The 17925-nt window shown below is 38.9% G+C and overlaps 1 protein-coding gene across 1 annotated transcript; it reads right to left on the bottom strand.

The window, feature by feature from the left end:
* Positions 1–153: 153 nt before the first annotated feature.
* LOC140243558 (sulfotransferase 1A1-like) lies at positions 154–17746 on the bottom strand. Its single transcript, XM_072323228.1, has 8 exons — positions 17689–17746; positions 5368–5721; positions 4403–4585; positions 3759–3886; positions 3043–3364; positions 1926–2020; positions 1135–1324; positions 154–260 (listed from the first exon to the last, which is right to left on the bottom strand). Exons 1-8 carry the CDS (start codon positions 17744–17746, stop codon positions 154–156), a joined length of 1437 nt encoding a protein of 478 aa, XP_072179329.1.
* Positions 17747–17925: the final 179 nt, after the last annotated feature.

Genomic DNA, 17925 nt, shown 5'->3' with positions numbered 1-17925 from the left:
GATGAATGATTTCAGTAGCTCACTTCAGCCTTTGTCTCAGATGAGCTGAAAAAAAAAATGCATCGTTCAAGCTAGAGCTAACCCTGCTTTTACTGATGGCAATCTGTTTGCATACAATAGTCTGGGAACTTTGCGGAAGTGATGTCGATCGGGTTAACTCATTAGTACCAGCCCCGTTCCAGCGAATTTCTTTTCGAAGAGAGCACCAACACGTCTACGGTGATCTTCAGACATTATGTTCTTCCAGTCACCGACAATCCCTGTAAAAATAAACGTAATGAAAATAAGATAAATCAACAGATAATCATGGTGAAAATATAAAATATGCAGACTGCTTTCTTCTCACTTTTCGTCATCAACATCTCGTTTGTTTGTTTGTTTGTTTTCATTTTTCATCTGACAAGATGGCTGCGGATGGCCCATATTCATCTGCACTAGCTTGTCTTCCATGGAGAAGGGTCGGTGAGTTTAACAGCCTCGGGATAATGGGTTTCAAGACTCTTCATTTCCATGTTTACTTGGCACATTAAAAGGCTTGCCCATGTCGTAGCATTAACAGACATGTCGTAACATTAACAGACAGGACAAAGACAGGTCATGAAAGAGTCTCTAAACACCCTGACAATAACTGAAGAGTTTTATCGCAAAACGAGCTAACTCAATTCTTGTTAAGTTGAAATATTTGTGATTAAAGGTGCTAAAAAAAAACAAAGAAAATGATAAGAAATACAAAATATTTTTAATCATAACTTCTAGAATATTCCTTGTTATGTCACAAGTGATGTATTACTGGAAAGGTTTGACTTTGTTCTATCTGATGATGGGCTTACTTTGAAATGTTTAAAAATGGCGCTTACCTAATTTTGCAATAAATCTCTTCCATTCTTAACACTCAAAGACTGCGTCTGACTAATGAATATAATAGTAAATATTCAATTCTTTAAAACAAATCGGGTCAATATAGATAGATCTTCACCCGCTTCATTACGACGAAATTATTAAACCGCCCAGTGAATAGGTTTCTCTAAACCGGATGAATTTGATATTAGCCCATGAAGTCTCTCACGTTTGATCTTTCCAATGGTATCAAATATAAAATTTCATGCTTGCATGCAGGTGAGAAAGCGAACGTACCTTTCCTGAAGAACGACTTATTACCGCTGTCGTCAACCTCCTGCTTGAAAGCAGCCGCTTGGGACATGTCAGTGCTCGCGCTCTTTTTCATGGCGTCAAACGAGCTGAGTTTGACGATCTTATCAATGACGTCATCAGGGAGCGACTTGCCCATGAACTCGGCAATCTGCACGACAGCTTTCCGCGGATCCTTTAAGATAGATATAGACAAGAGAAGAAAGGAGAGGAAATGACGTCAGTTACCCTTATTATGACGTTGTCATTAATGTAAAAGAATAACAAGATTGGTGTGAGTTCTAAGAATTATCATTGAATATCTGTTGTTGTTGTTGTTTTGACAGAAGTGCCTCGTAAACTCTGAGTAATGTTTTCATGTGTGGTTTTTGGTTTTGCTTGTTTTAAAAAGCATTGTAAAGGCACCTTGATATAAAAGGAGGCATCCAGGGCAAACTTTTGAACAGAATTGAAAATGAACATTGCACAGTAACCTCCCCCTCTCTCTCTCTCTCTCTTACTCTCAGGAGAAACAGGAAATGTCTCAATGAATTCACAGGACCGAATGATGTTGCTACAAGGGCTTATCATGTTCACAGCAAGTTGGATGACAGCAGAAAATCAAATAGATTCACGCTTTTGGCACAACGTTATATAGTTACCTTCGCTCAGGCGCCAACTTCAACTGTCTGATTACAGGAGATTGTTATTTTACTGTAGCCTCATTGTTCCTTTGTTAAAAAAAAGTTGACTAACATAATTGCTAAGGAAGAGAAAGAAACTGTGATGATTCTAACCTGTTTCATGTCTTCGTAAGTAAGAAAGAGGACGTTGGGGTGATTTCTAAGCTTGGTCCAGTACAGGGTGTGGTCAAAGTAGTCTCCTACGGGCACTGTATCCAGGGTAACAACAACATGGAAATAAACAAATTAATGTTTATAGGTCTTATCAAATCTATAGAACAAGCAATCCAGACTTGGCTTACTAATTTCCGGATTGTGGATTAGATCTTCTATTTCTTGCCTTCAAGTCGATATACCTGCAGGTTGAGCATAATTAATGTCACGGTACAACAATATTCATCATCCTCAAAAGATCTCAGAGAAACTTTTGTTTTAAATAGATAACTGTAACCGATTGCAGAAAAATGAAACCGGAAGACACTCTCCAACAAAGCGAAAATGAAACTCAAGGACACAGAAATGATGGTGACGATCATTACGATTATGACAAAGATATTGACTAACAATGACAAAGATGATCATGACGATAATTTTGATGATCATGATGATAATGGTCTTCATTAATAACACTTCATTTCTTATCATCGTCATACTTTTTTTTTTTTATCAAACGGAATGATGCATGGGCAAGAAGGGCAAGGAAGAAAGCCTGTCTTTGTTAGAAACGGATCAAGAAAAGCTTCATAACCCTGCTGGAGAGAACACAATGTCCCACAATGTGAGAAACACAGTGTGAACACATTGTGAACACAGTGTGAAATCTCTTCACGCTGTTAAATTCGAGCGTTTTAACACTGTAAACAGTGACACAGAACATTACCATGTGAACACTGCGAAAACCAAACCACAGTGTGAAATCTTCTCCACACCGTCAAATTCGAGCATTTTCACATGGTCGACTATGTGACCACACTGCATGTGAACACACTGTGAGACACTGTGTTTTTTCCAGTACGGAAGGTAGTGACATTGAGGAGCATAGGTGAACAACATAATTATGAGAGGCCAAGAAAGATTGATCGAAAGAGAAAGATATGAAAAATTGGAAGTACTGGTAATGCGGAATGAAAGAGCTGACCAGGAGCATTGTCATGGAAGATAAACATGAACAAGTGAAGTGAAGTGATGAAGGGTTGTACGAAGAGGGAGACTGTAGAGCTGTTTTTCTTACATCTTCCGGCAAGGAATTCTTCCATGAACTGGTCAAAGGACTCGTATTTGGGCAAGCCTCTTATGTACATGCAGAAGTGATAGAACGACACGGCCGTGTCCTTTGGGTTCCTGGCCATGTAGATGACCTTGACCTTCGGGTCATCGCGGAGGTTTTCCGGTAGCCACACTGGCATCACGTGAGTCTTGAGTATTCTTGAAGAATCGCGAGGCATGGCGTCGGCAACATCACAGGTTGTACGGGCATTTTGCAGCTGTTGAAGAAGTCTAAATGCTCTCGATCCCGCGGTCGCCTCGTTCATTTCTTCCTCAGCACTTGGCAACTTAAAACAAATCGCAACACACATACGGACAAAATAAGAACGTAGGACATGGTATATACAGACACGAAATTAGGATATTGAAGCGTAATAGTAGTCGGAGGATCGCAAAAGAGAATGAGATAAAAAACTGAGCCGAAATATGTTTTTTTTTTTGTTTTGTTGGGGGGGGGGGAAGTTGTTCAATAAATCTACTCTTTTGACCTACGTGGAAAAAATAAAACGAGACAGACCATTGTACTTTTTTTTCTCTCTCTCTCTTTCTTTCTTTCTCTCTATGTCTGGATAGGTATATATATATACACATACACACATACACGTATATATATATATATATATATATATATATATATATATATTTAGATACTACAAAGAAGAGAGAATGATTTTGTCGTACTTCTTCCTCCGACTCGAGATCTGGCGTCTCCAAGAATTTCACCTCCTCCATTATGTGCCTCCCTTCCAGCATTTTCTCGTCCCCGTCCACCTTTACGAGGTACGCCACTAGCTGAGCCCATGTAGTGCCTGAACAAGGGCAAGAGAAAAATTCAACATTTATTGTGAAATGTCGCCTTTCCCCTTTCCAGAAATAATGACAATTGCTAATACGGTGGGTTTTTTTTTTCTATCCAGCGACGCATCTTCCTTGTTGCCAATGCTCTACCAAATGACGCTGCCTTCGTTATGACATTATTGTTGTCCAGTACCCATTTATATATTTCTGGATCGAGAGGGAAATGGTGGGCAAAAAGGATTGTATTCAAGGACGTATATCAGCACCTGATGGGATTCGAACTTGGAACCTCCCAGTTGAGAGTCTTAAGTCTTATTTCCTGTGCCAAAATGCAACCACTAATAGCATTCATTGCTACAAATGTAAACTGAAACTTGATAATGTCAGAAATGTGTAGTTACCTTCAGACCATACTGTTCATCTAAACAGGCAAGACAGTGAGTAGAAAACATAGCAAGTTTGCGTTAATGATTTGATGTTGCAAACTCCTTTACAAACCAACAATAAATAATAACTGAAATAATGACCTGTTTTGGGGTAAGTGACGATGAAAACGTCGTCGGGCCGAGTTTTGAAAGCCTTGGTCTTCTCAATGCAGTTCGGCGTCATAAAGAAGGAGAGAATATACCCGTCCTTTTCATAACAGAGATTCTTGGCGCACTCAGGAAGTTGGTCCATCAGGGACGTTCCCGCAGCAGCCGGGGAGCCTTCTATAATCATAAGGGGCCATTGAGAAAGGAATGGGTTATACAGTTGACTTACTAGAGTAGTTTAGGCAAAAGAAAGGGTCTCTTGAGACGATAACTCAACATTCCTTTGAAATTCATCACACTGATTTCATTACCGACTAAAGCACTTACGGGAACATTGCCATCTTAATCTCAAGAGCAGAATAAATCGTTTGCAAATGTTAACGTTGAAGGAGCTGAAATAAAGCTTGCTCCAACATTGTAGATTGAAGTACAATGTACATTGTACAATGAACAATGAGTACAATGAACATGATAAACGTGAAAGGTTTAAATAACTATTGGGAGAAATGCATTAAGAACAGCGCAATGTAGAAATATACATTACAAATAATACACTCATAGCTGGTGTGTACCAGATGAACATGATGAAACCAAGAATCTGTTGTATGACACATCCTTTTAGTTTTGAAAAATGATAATAATAACAAATAATAAATACCACTTATAGAGCGTTCATTACTAAAGTTTTTTAAGCGCTGAGCGTCTTGTTATGGAGAAGAATTGGAAAGGAGAAATAAGGTCATGAAGTAAATAGCAAGATGAAACAAAATACGTAGTACATATTTTACATTTTGTAGATTATAACTTAAGGAAGGAGCATAACATATATATAATAAATCAATGCAAATTACAGGTCACGAGTGAACAGATGGGTTTTGAATAACTTTTTTAAAGGAGTCTACTGTAGGAGCTTCACGGACGTGGATAGGTAAGTTGTTCCAGAGTGTAGGTGCCATAACGTTGAAGGCGCGGTCGCCGTAACGAGTACGGGTGTGCGGTGCCGATGTAAGTTGAAAGTGTGCAGTGGAGTGAGAACGAAGACGTCTGCTTGTTGGAGAAGAAGATGTAGTCCGGATCGAGGGAAACCAGATGATGAAGGTAGGATGGTGCTAGGTTGTCAATGGTTGTGGTCGTGGACAATCTTGTATGTGAGGAGTAAAACTTTGAAGACGATGCGGTCGTGAAATTGTAGCCAGTGCAGTGATCTGATGACAGGTGTGATATGTTCATGTTTCTTGGTGCGTGTGAGACGCGCGCCTTGAGACGAGCGTTGTAGCGGAGCAAGACAGGAGCGAGGAAGACCGGCGAGGAGGCTGTTGCAATTGTCCATGTGTGAAGAAACAAATGCATGAACCAGTTTTTCTGCAGTTGTCTCATTAAGGAATCTCCTTATTTTCCCAGTCTTAGCGATGCCCAAGGAAGCTGATTTGCAGACATTTCGAATGAATTTAGAGAGAGTAAGATGCTTTATATCAACAGTAACACCATGGATCCCTCACACAGAGGAAGAGACGCATTCTCCAGCCAAATCCACAGAAGGTTGAGATCCCGGCTGCTGCCTAAACTGGGATGAGATGAATAACATCTCAGTTTTGGCTTCATTCAGTTTAAGATGGTTACGGGAAAACGTGACTTAATATGTCCAGGAAACAGTCTTGAAGTTTCTGCATCAAAGCAGCCCGATTGTTCTCATCTGCATTCATTATGACATACAACTGAGTGTCGTCCGCGTAGATTGCGTGCTGCACTCCATGATGTGAGCCAATGATGTGGCTCAACAGACCATAGTCCTACGACGGAACCTGGCGGAACGCCCCCCATGAAGAGGGAATGACCTGGATTCCGCTCCGTTCACAAAGATCTTCTGACTACGATCAGTGAGGTAAGATTCGATTCAGCGACGCACAGATCCATCTATCCCATGATGCTCTCTCAGGCAGTTGATGAGGTTGGTGTGGTCAATAGTGTCGAAAGCCGACGAGTAATCCCAAAGAATGAAGGCGGCTTCAAGACCCTTGTCAATAACAAGCAGAAGATCATTTACTACCTTTATCAAGGCAGTCTCAGTAGAATGGAACTTCCGGTCTACGCAAACTGATGCTGAGGAAACATTGTTTGTCTCAAGGTATGATTTGAGTTTAACTGACGCAATCTTCTCGAGAACCTTACCAATGAATGGCATGGTTGCGACCGGTCTGGTGTGACGAGGGATGTCTTGAATGAACCTATGGAACTTACACGGATGATAAAGAAAGGTTAATGATTCTTGTGATGAAAGGAATGAGTTCATCGATATACGAGTCTAGAAGGAATAGGGTCAAGGCCACATGTCTTCGGTTTAATAGTTGTCATGATCTGTTTGACTTCAGAGAGAGATACAGGCTGGAAAGCGCAAAAAACAATGGTCTTGACCTGAGGCAGTGAACATGATTCCACGCTGGATGACAACTCGTCAGTTGATGAGGCATTTATTGCGGAAACAATTCTGCTAACTTTGTCACTGAAGTATTGCCCCAAATTATTGGCAGATCAGCATCAGACGAATGATCTAGAAAAACAGATTCGTGATTAGAGCTGGTAAGTCTCTTGGCGATTCTGAATAGCTCCTTGCAATCCGCTGAAGCAATCACACCAGTCCAATGTTTTGACTTGGATTCGTTCAGGGCAGCACAGTGTGATTTACATTGTTGGTGATAGATGTCTTAACCAACTGAAAGGCCAGATCTCCGCATCTTACTTTCGGAGTGACGTCTGTTCTGATTGACTTTTATTAATTCCAGCGTGTACCATGGTGCCGATGGCCTGATTGTCACAGTTTTATTCTGTAAGGGCGCATTTTTGTCTAAGAGTGTAGTCATTGTATGATTGTAAAGATCCGCAGCATCAGAAGGACACGTAGCTTCCGAAGATACTAAGGCGGACTCCCGAATATCCTGCTTAAATTATTATATCAATATCTCGAAGCTTTCTGAAAGATACGTGTTTCGTAATGTTACTATGCCCTATCATTATGCAAGTTAGATATTTGTAATACTACAAGTAAAAAATCAAAAAGTGTCAGGATTCAAATTTTCTAACGAAATTGATATCGATTTGGTGTCTTCATCATCAAAATTTTCTCCATGTCTTTTACACTACAAGAATCGCGTTGCATGATGGGTATTGTGATCGTAGTATTCATGATAGCAGAATCTTGCGCTTTTCAACAGGCCAGAATTCTGCGCCTGTGCCTGACTGTCAGGTTGACAGTGATGACGATCGCAGAATGATCCGAAGGGAGATCCAGTTTGAATAATGAGACTGGAGACAATATCATCAACCCTCCTGGTCATTACTACATGTAAGTCCAGTGTGTGCCCTGATATGTGGGTAGGACCTGCCACACGTTGATGGAACCCAAGCAAGTCAATAGAAGACATGAGTGACTAAGCTTGGACATCCCTGTCATCATCTACGTGGAGATTGAAGTCTCCCAGCAGCGAGTGAGTTGTGTGTTTTCCGCTATAACTGCTGACTCAAGCAGCATGAGAAATTCCTGCAGGAACTAATGTCCGTTTGTTTCGTGGCGAAGGTGGTGGTCTATAGACTGAGTAACATCTTAAACCGATGCCAAAGAGAGTCGGGATACTGAAATCCATGAGCTCAAAGCTCTTGAAATCAGTCACACCATGCACGGTAACATGAGCTGAGGAGCGATATATCACACATATCCCTCCCTCTCTGGAGATCTGTCGTGGGTACTGGAGTAAACTGTAGTTCTGTAGAGTTGATTTGATGTCACCAAAGACAAGTTCGTCTCTTTGGTTCCCTTGAAGCCACGATTCATTCAACAACAAAACATCAAGGTCGCAGTCCATGATGACATCACAAATACAAGTCGTCTTTATTTTTAGACATGAAACGAGTACAAGGCGGCATTAAGATTGAGTTTGGAAAATACTTTTGGGAGAGGACTGATGGCGAAAATCAGGCTTGTCATGACAAATAGGTTCACGTAGATTGCTCTCAGCATGCTCGTTTCCAAGGGAGATGACACAAGGTACAGCATACATGTATTTAGCAGCCTTAAGTCCGCCACGGTGACCTCTCTTTGTACCGCGAGCAACGTTCCAGTTTTTAAAATGCTGCCATTCACTGCGTGTGAAAGGCGGAGGAAGACCATGAATGGCGACTCTTCTTCCAACATTCAAAAGAGCTTCACACGTGTACACAAGTTTTGTCATGGGTCAGTGCACACACAGTCACGGCGAATGTTAATGCTATAATCAGTGTACGTGAGATGGCAGATATAAAGCCTTATCTTCGACCAAAATTGAAGCAGGTTAAATACATCTTTCTCGATATTTTAAAACCACGAAACTGGTACAAATGTGACCACATTAGTCAAAATATGCAAAATGTGATATCATACTCACGAATAGCCATTTACGAAAGTATGAAATCAGGGGGAAAATGACAGCACAGTCAGAGCAAAAGAAAGGTGCAGCCTTAAGGGAAGAGCGCCACCAACGCAGATAGCTATCCTGATGAAAGAATCCGAAAAATGGACCTTGAAAATGCCGCCTCAAAAAGCCTAAAAACAATTTTTATATTATGTCATGATAACATTGCTTTGATGGTCATTTTCATCACTGTTCATGGCTCGAATACGGAAGAAACTGAGTATCTATATGTGGACTGCGTAATGTGTTAACCTGTATAATCTTTATTTTTCCTGTCAGACACTGTCAGATGAATTCATATCTATCGACTACGATAATCTGTTCTTTCTCTTCTCACCGACCACATGCCTGCTAACCCTTCTTGTGCTTTGAGAGACGTTTGGCACAGGAAACCCGAAATTGTTTTACACACTCTCTAATGTCCCTAGCACAGAAAGTGTTAATCATATTTTTTTTCTCTCTCTCTTTTACAGTGGTGTGTTAACATAATAAAACTATACATGCGTGTACGTATAAACATGTAGAAGGGATCACCTCGAAGTGAGAACTAACATATTAACTTCATTTCATTTCAGTTCAAATGGGATTTTATTTCCAATAGCACATTTTTGTTGATACAAGTTCAAGGAAAAAAAGTGCATTGTATTACAAAAATTATACACATGTAAAAACTAATGAAGCTTGCAAAAATGTGGGCCACTCAAAATATATCGAACTTGCAATGCCGAAAAGATATAAAGAAACAACCGCACAAACACAGGCAAAAGACCCTCGCGATGAATAAAGACATAGGACAGACAACAAAAGACAATGTGAAGGGGCAGGTTAGAGGGAGAAGGAAGGGAAGGAAAAGGATGAAGGGAGGAAGGAAGGACGGAATAGCTACTAAGAGGTAGTAGCAGGGCCGGCGCAGGAAGTGTGGGGGCTCGGGCCCCCACACTTTTTGTGCACCATACAAAGGAATACATATGGTGTCATAGGTGTCATCACTTTGGGACCCCCCACACTTCTTTCAACCCGGAAGTACGTAAGTGGCACTAAAATAGAAATAGATAGAAATCTTGAAGTATGGCGGCGGTAAGGTTATGTGTTTTCTCTGAAGACCTTTTTTTTCTTTTTTTATAATACCCGGAAATGGGAGAGAGAATGAGCTGAGGCCCCCTTTTGTTTTTGTTTTTGTTTTGTTTTGTTTTGTTTTGTTTTGTTTTGTTTTGTTTTTTTTTTGCTTGTCAGGTGAAGAAACCCAGAAGTGGACGGGGAGAGATGAGCTGAGGACCTTTTTTTTTTTTTTTTTTTTTTTTGCTTGTTAGCTCATGAAACCCGGAAGTGGGCCCCCACACTTTTGAAAACACTGCGCCGGCCCCGAGTAGGGGGTCCTCAACGCATGCAGGGCTGTTGTCAGACACTCTATCCATTGGCATGAGCAAAGTAATTATCATTAAAAAGTTATACAAATGAGAAGATAAACATGTAATTGAAATGTTATCTAAAAAATAACTAAAACTGTCTTTGATTTTCTCTTGAATACAGCAAAACTTCGTGCATCTTTTAAGTTCTCACTTAGTTCATTCCAAAAGCTGGGTCCTGTATGAACAAAAGTATTCTAAGCGAGGGTATAATTACATAGACGTATAACAGGTAGATATAGACATACAACTACAAACAGATGGCTACTTCATTCCTTTTCGCGGCAATTTTGCCATGCACCATTTGATAACAGTTCGCAAGTTCCATATTGCAGGCATGTCCAAATGGCTCTTGAAACTTTGAAACTTTGAATCGTTTAAAAGAATGTTAAACACATCCTTTGTTGGATACAAAGTGGGAACACTTACCACTGGAACCAACCATTCCTTTGATGACTTCAAAATCACAAGGTGAAAGAAAGAAAATTTGTCGTAAAAAGTACTGATGCAGTGTTCCGACTGTTAATGAGACATGTTACACGCCAATGTAGACTTCAACCTTTTAGTCAGAGCTTATGATACAGTCGCATGATTTAACTACGTTTTTTGTTATCAAAAAATAAATGTTCGGAAATGCAAGCTTCCTCCGGAAATGCGGAGCCAAACGTCATGGGATTGTATCCATACTTGAAAATGAGACCAGTGTGTGTGTGTGTGTGTGTGTGTGTGTCTCAGCCATTTAAAACCAATTTTCATCGAATAATCTTGAATTCCTCTTAGAATTGTATGCTCTTTAACATGTCACAAGGTGGTTTCAAAGTATCTCGCTAAAAGTTAAAAGCTGGATCCTCACCTCAACCAATACTATTTCATTCCTTTAATGTAGGCCATAAACATTGTATTAACTTTGTCGTTTCTCCCTTTCCAACATGTGTTTGTTTGTTTGTTTGTTTGTTTGTTTGGTTCAATGTCCAGCAGATAGAAGAAGGGAGATGAAAGAGAAATGGTCACTTTCCAAACAGTCGTCCGCATTTTTGTAGTGTTTTGCAGCTGTTGTTATGTTCTCGTCTATCGTGGTAAATGCATACTGACATGTATACTGTGATAATAAAATTGTACTTTAAAACCTGTGATTTTTGGGTACAAATACTTTCGCGAATTGGGAGATCAAATACATTTTCGCTCGCAAAGCTGTTTTCGATATTATCTTTTGACACCAAGGCCATACATCGTTCGCTCTGTCACTTTACTGCACATGGCGAAGTTTTCGCCCGTTAAATTCGAAGAATTGAGTGTTGAAACTGAAAGATTGAAAGATGTGCACTCACCAAAGTTTTTACTCAGAGGATTCCTGGTGTTATAGACAGATATACTCTACTTGCTGTACCACACACTCATAATTCTTGGGGTGATCGATCATTTCTGTATGCTGGCCCATTCCTATGGAATAGACTCCCACAAAACATTCGTAATCTGTCCTCTCTAAGTGAGTTTAAGAACTCACTTAAAACCTGGTTATTTAGACAAGCTTTTTTGTAAATATTTCCTTTATTCCTTTTCTCATACCTCTTTTTCACTGGTATTTTCTTTCTGCTTCTCTTTCTTGCGCCATGAGCATCTATTCATGATGGATACCGGCGCATTACAAGTGTTCATATTATTATTATTATTATTATTATTATTATTATTATTATTATTATTATTATTATTATTATTATTATTATATAAGTTTTCCTCTTTTTTATTAAGATTATGTAATTTAGGGTACTACTGTCCCTTGAAGGTCGCCAAGGGACCAAGGGGTTGGGGGAACGTCCATAATGTCTACCAATATTTTATCAACCTATAGCGATAAACCCTGCCAAATTTTTGTGACAATGTACTATGTGCCTGTGTGAATAAGAAGATGATGGCATAGCTACATATCATGCAATAGTAGGGCTCATCCCGTAATGGAGTAACCATTATAGTATACATATGTTGTTAAGGTGTTTGATTAACATGTCTTTGGCGAGGGTGGGCTTTGTCGACATCAAGTATATATATATATATATATATATATATAAAACGTTACATTTTTGAAAAAATTGTCTAAATTACATTTCAAAATATTTGGAAGATGTTTTCATATTTAAGGATGCCCAATAGTCTCATCTATCAAGTACAATCAACAATTTTTTTTCACGCTTGGCTGAACACTGACGCTCTTTGTCCAGAGTAGGAAAAATGACTTGCGCCAAATTGAAAGAAGATGGAAAATTCAGCCAGCAGTCCAAATAAGTGTTCCCATTCAAACAAATTGCTCTTTTGCTTAAAGCTTTGATTATGTTATGATGGTCTGAGATTTTTTTGTCAGCTTTATCGTAATCTTAACAATTTCATTTCTAAATCAATTGGTGAGAATTAGAGTGTGAATTACTTCAAGATCGTTACCATACATCAATACCATATGCCAGTTATTCATGAATGCGGTAGTGGTACCAAATTAATCAACATTCAAATCATTCATCCCATTAATCAATCAATTTATTGACCAATTAATCAATCAATCAATCAATCAATCGATCAATCAATCAATCAATCAATCAATCAATCAATCAACCCATCAATACATCAACCGATATGTTAGTCAGTCATTGAGTTGTTCAATCAATCAGTGAATCGACCCAATAATCAACTAATCACTTTTCAGTCATTGAAATAATCAATCGGCTGATTGAGCGAATAAACTAACAAATAAATCAGTTTTTCAAATATTGATGAGCCTGTAAGCCACGGGGGGGGGGGGGGGAGGTGATATTTCCTATGTCGATCTGCCACTTTTTATAAAACATGCATACAATTGTGACTGACTCGCTGATTGATTGATTGATTAAATGAATGACTAATTGATTGATAGACTGATTGATTAATTGATTGATTGAATGATTTACTGATTGATTGGCATGATTGATTAATTGATTGATTGGACACCACCGCAAGCCTTTATATCCGCCATTGATAAGGTAAATCTTTACTTTATTATGTGAACCGTTCACATTCTGTACCTTATGTAATATTGTGTTATTATGTTATATTATTGGTTTATAATATGTATATGAATGGTTGTGTTATATTATTGTTAGTGTTATTTATGTCATTATTCGATAGCCAGAAGATGACGCGTTGCTGTTGTACTGCATTATAGCCACTTACATCTTGCAATGCTGCCACATGCTGTATTATCGTCGACAACATAAAAATGTCTAGTTTGATACTATTATAGTCTTATGTTATACAACACACAATATGAAGATATTGAATTGGTGTTTTTGTCATATACCTTCATCTCAATTAATAACACGAGTTTGATATGAAATGTACTCAATAATATGCAATCAATTATGTATATTATCATTGTATTTTGTTATATAATTACGGATTGATTGATTACATAGTCATTATAGACTCACGCCAGTTAGATTTACATTAGTGTATATATATATATATATATATATATATATATATATATATATATTAGTGTAGCCATACGAGTGAGTCATTTCTGTATCGTTACAACCCTAATGAAGGTCCTAACGAGACCGAAAGCTCGGCAATAAACACGCACGTTGATCACTAGCTACGTCCACGATTGCTCTTCTTCTCGCACTGAATATGAATAATGAAGGAGCTACACTGGTGCTGTAAATGGTCGAGACCCCTTCTCGCAGTATATATATATATATATATATATATATATATATATATATATATATATATATATATATGTACATACAGCATACAGTGTATATATATATATATACATATATATATTATGTATTATATAACACATAACATAACATAACATAACACTATTATGCGTGTGTGTGTGTGTGTGTGTGTGTGTGTGCGTTTGTGTGTGAGTATATTATGTGTGTGTGACCGACCCGTCTCCTCACAAATACATTAGGTAACTATATAAAAAAGAAGAGCCAAACAAAAGTGATTTGCCGTAAAGTGCACAACTTAATAATTTCTTCGAAAGAAAAAATTTGGTATGATAACTACTACTTCCTGTCCAATAATTTTGGAATCTGAGAATTGTGATGGAACTTTTTATTTTTCGGAAGCATATTTCAATGATCTTTGGAATTGGCCTACATTGTCAATTTGTTCAAACAATTGACCTCCCATCACATACAAATTGACCTGTTCAACTTCATATAAAGGTCACAGATTTTCTCAGATTTTCTCTTTCTCGACATACATTGTATATTTGGCTTTTTTAATCCTTTCATGACATATTATCTCTCAATAAAGTGGGCATGTTGTATTCATCATTTGAAATCTAAGGGCGGTAAGTTGGCTCAGTCGGTAGCGCGTCTGCCTCACGATCACGCGGCCCGGGTTCGAACCCGAGTCTGGACTCAGTGAGCAATGTTTTGTGTAAGCATACCGCCCCCTCTAGCAAGAGGCAAAACACTCTGTCCCTCGGATAGGACATAAAATGGAGGTCCCGTGAGTGAGAGAGTCACAACTCATGCACGTAAATGATCCCGCTTTATTCATTGATCGCAAAGAGCAGGGTGTTAAACCCGTTGAAGTGGTCCTACCTCACATCCAACTGGACCCCATGGAAGACCAGCTTAGAGTAGCTGAATATGGGCTATCCAGCCATCTTCTCAGATGGAAATGAACAAACAAACAAAACAAACAAAAATCTCAAAGTCTGGAAAATTGGTCATTATCAGAACTAGAAAGTAATGTTCGATGATCATATTATGCTGTCCTGTGATAACAGATAGCACGCGAAAGGCAGAATCTTGATTTTCTTTATCTATCGTCTATACTCTATTTCGTTTTCATAGCAGGGTAGCCCTATCAGCTCACTCGGAACTGCTCTGCCAAAGGGCCCCGCTTGAAGTATATCCAGTAATATTTCAAAGATAAGGAGCTACACAGACCTTCTCTTATTCACCCAATATGAGACTGATAAAAACACTTCATTAGATCTTCTAGATGTATCATATTTTGATTACATTGTTACATGTAGATATTTCCTGTAATTCTATTGAATGGTTTTTAATTTACACATTTTGTACAATGCTGTAACTGCATACAAGATACAACTTTCGACTGTTCTCCTCACCGGTAATAACTGCAGAAGTTCATCACATGCTACATTTCTAACGTCCATCACTTCTATCATCGTTCAATAATACGTGAATTTTCCCTTCTGAGAAAGAGATATACGTGTTCACAACTTTTATATTCTTTGTATTGTTCATGCGCACATCATAAACATAAATCGAACTAGTCATGTGCTTACGATCTCTTTGAGCTAGGCTGTATTAAACCAAGGAGGTTCAAGAGATGGAGTGACACAAGTGTTATTCCCTTTGATCCCATGTTTGATGCCGCCACTAAGAAATATTTGAAGTATGTGCTAAATTGGCGCTGCCTCTCAGATAGGAAAACAATTGATTCATGTGGCATTGCATGACTCGTCACTCTCAATGGAAGAATGAAATGTCTTTATGATGGTAATCACTTTTCTCTGTCCCTTCGTATGACACATGAGCGGTACATAAAGGTACAGACACAAGGATGTGCGAATAAAAATTGCACAAAAATTGATGAAATAAGAATTAAAAATACCCGATTTTACATGTTTCTACACCAATTTAATATATAAATTAATAAAGAACTACACTTGAAGATTATACCATATCAGTTTCATTTGTCGGAAGTGATCGGAAAGATGATAAAATAGATTTTCCAGTAAGGGTGCAGTTCAAATATTTTCACAATGTACGGCTCAGATTTACACCTTTTGACATAATCCTGGACAGGAGTTACTTTCTCTTTCATATGTCTTACCATTAGCTGAAATTTGATTTCCTTTAATACAAAAACAAACAAAATATAGCCGACATTATGGTATCGTTCCAAATGAATCATCTCTTTGCTCAGAAAGACGGCGGCATCGAACCCCGATCATCAAGTCACAAATGCACCTGTGGAATTCTTTTGTACATCAAAAGAAAACTGACAGCTGTTTGACTGTTTACAGCCAGTTGGAACTCCATTTCTCAAATATCGTTGATTAAACCGTCTGATTCATTCTCCACTACACACGCAACGGTAAGGTTGATTTTCGCCATTGGTTGGTAATACGTCATACACGTGTACAGACGACATTTTTAATCTACAGATGGGGCGTAGTGACATCGGTATATGTTATTTTCCAAGATTTATCCTGTAGATCCTGTCTTGCGGAATGGCAAGAATTTAAAAAAATGCATAAGTTTTTGTGAATTAAGGTTGAATGATCTTCAAAATGTTCTCAAAGTTGGCACCGCAAGGTCATTCGTAAAAGGAGTTCATTTTTAGAAATGGCATAATCATAATATGAAATATTATCAATGAACAAAACATGCGAATGGGTTATGAATGTTCTAATACATAGACGCTAGTAAGCCTACTTAAGAGCATGATCTTTTTTTTTCACTTGGCTTGGTCAGAATCATAGCGTTTGGACTTGCTATTGAACAGATTAGCAATTTCTGATAGGGGGCAATCCTTAAATATACCAGGGATGACTTGCAGTAGTATGAGTATCCTCTGTCGTTCTGCGTTCAAGGAGCCAACATGTGGATATTATCATATTTGTCCTTAATTGGCTTCTTATTAGGCTACGGTCACAACTCAGAGGGGCGACCGACCGATTTGTAGCCTGCTCGGTCGCCGCTGAAACGTTGGCATCGCTCAGCAGTTTTTTGGAGATGTCGAGCAGGCTCTAAAACCTCAGCGATGCCCGAGCGATACCCTGTCGATTTCCCGTCGGTCACCGGTTGATTTTAGGTTACAAAAATTGCGAAATATGGGGATCTTCTCCGCGCAGAGACTGAGCGGTCACCGAGCAATGCCCCATCGGCAACTGGACGATCTCCCACCGGCTACCGGCCGATTGTTACGAAATCGCTCAGAGACCGACGGGTGATCGATAGTTCATCTACCGGTGTCCTGTAGGCCGCCCGCCGGTCCCTGCCGGAAATTTCTCACGAGTTACCAGGGTTTATTCATATACCTATGTGATTTGTGATGTCATAATCAATAAATTCATTAATTAAGATAAAACTCGAGGCTAAAGCTTTAAGAGTTAAATTACCAACTACCAAACCTCAGTTACGTGAATCCACAGATAACTAGAAATCAGGAAATCAAACAAAAAGAGGAAAACCCAAGACGCAACAAAGATTAGAATAGATGAGAATTTTCCAATTCAATTATCTTTGTTTGCTTCATTTTAACAGTATATTTCTATTCCTATTTAGTTTCATATTTTCATTTACCCATCTCTTGTCATTCAATACTTCATCATTCAATAGTCCTTTGATAAATGATAAGATAACCAAACCATATATCACTAAGTCTACATATCGACACTAACTTTTAGCCTTCATCTCTTTTGCCCCAAAGTGGTTGCCCCTGTCTTCCATGCCCCTCATGTTGGTTGCCGAGATGTTGAGATGCTGAGATGTTGGTGGGGTTTCCTTGCCTCTATCCCTCCCCCTGCTTCTTCTACATTGCCTTGGCTTCTCTTCCCCATCTAGTCCCTGGTTTCCTTCAGTGCTTCTGTCATTTTGATCTTTATTATTTTTAGTCCCTAAATCGCTCGACGGCGACC

Source organism: Diadema setosum, chromosome 20 (assembly GCF_964275005.1).
Source record: "Diadema setosum chromosome 20, eeDiaSeto1, whole genome shotgun sequence".
NCBI classification, from domain to species: domain Eukaryota; kingdom Metazoa; phylum Echinodermata; class Echinoidea; order Diadematoida; family Diadematidae; genus Diadema; species Diadema setosum.
This window is presented reverse-complemented; position numbering and strand designations above follow the sequence as displayed.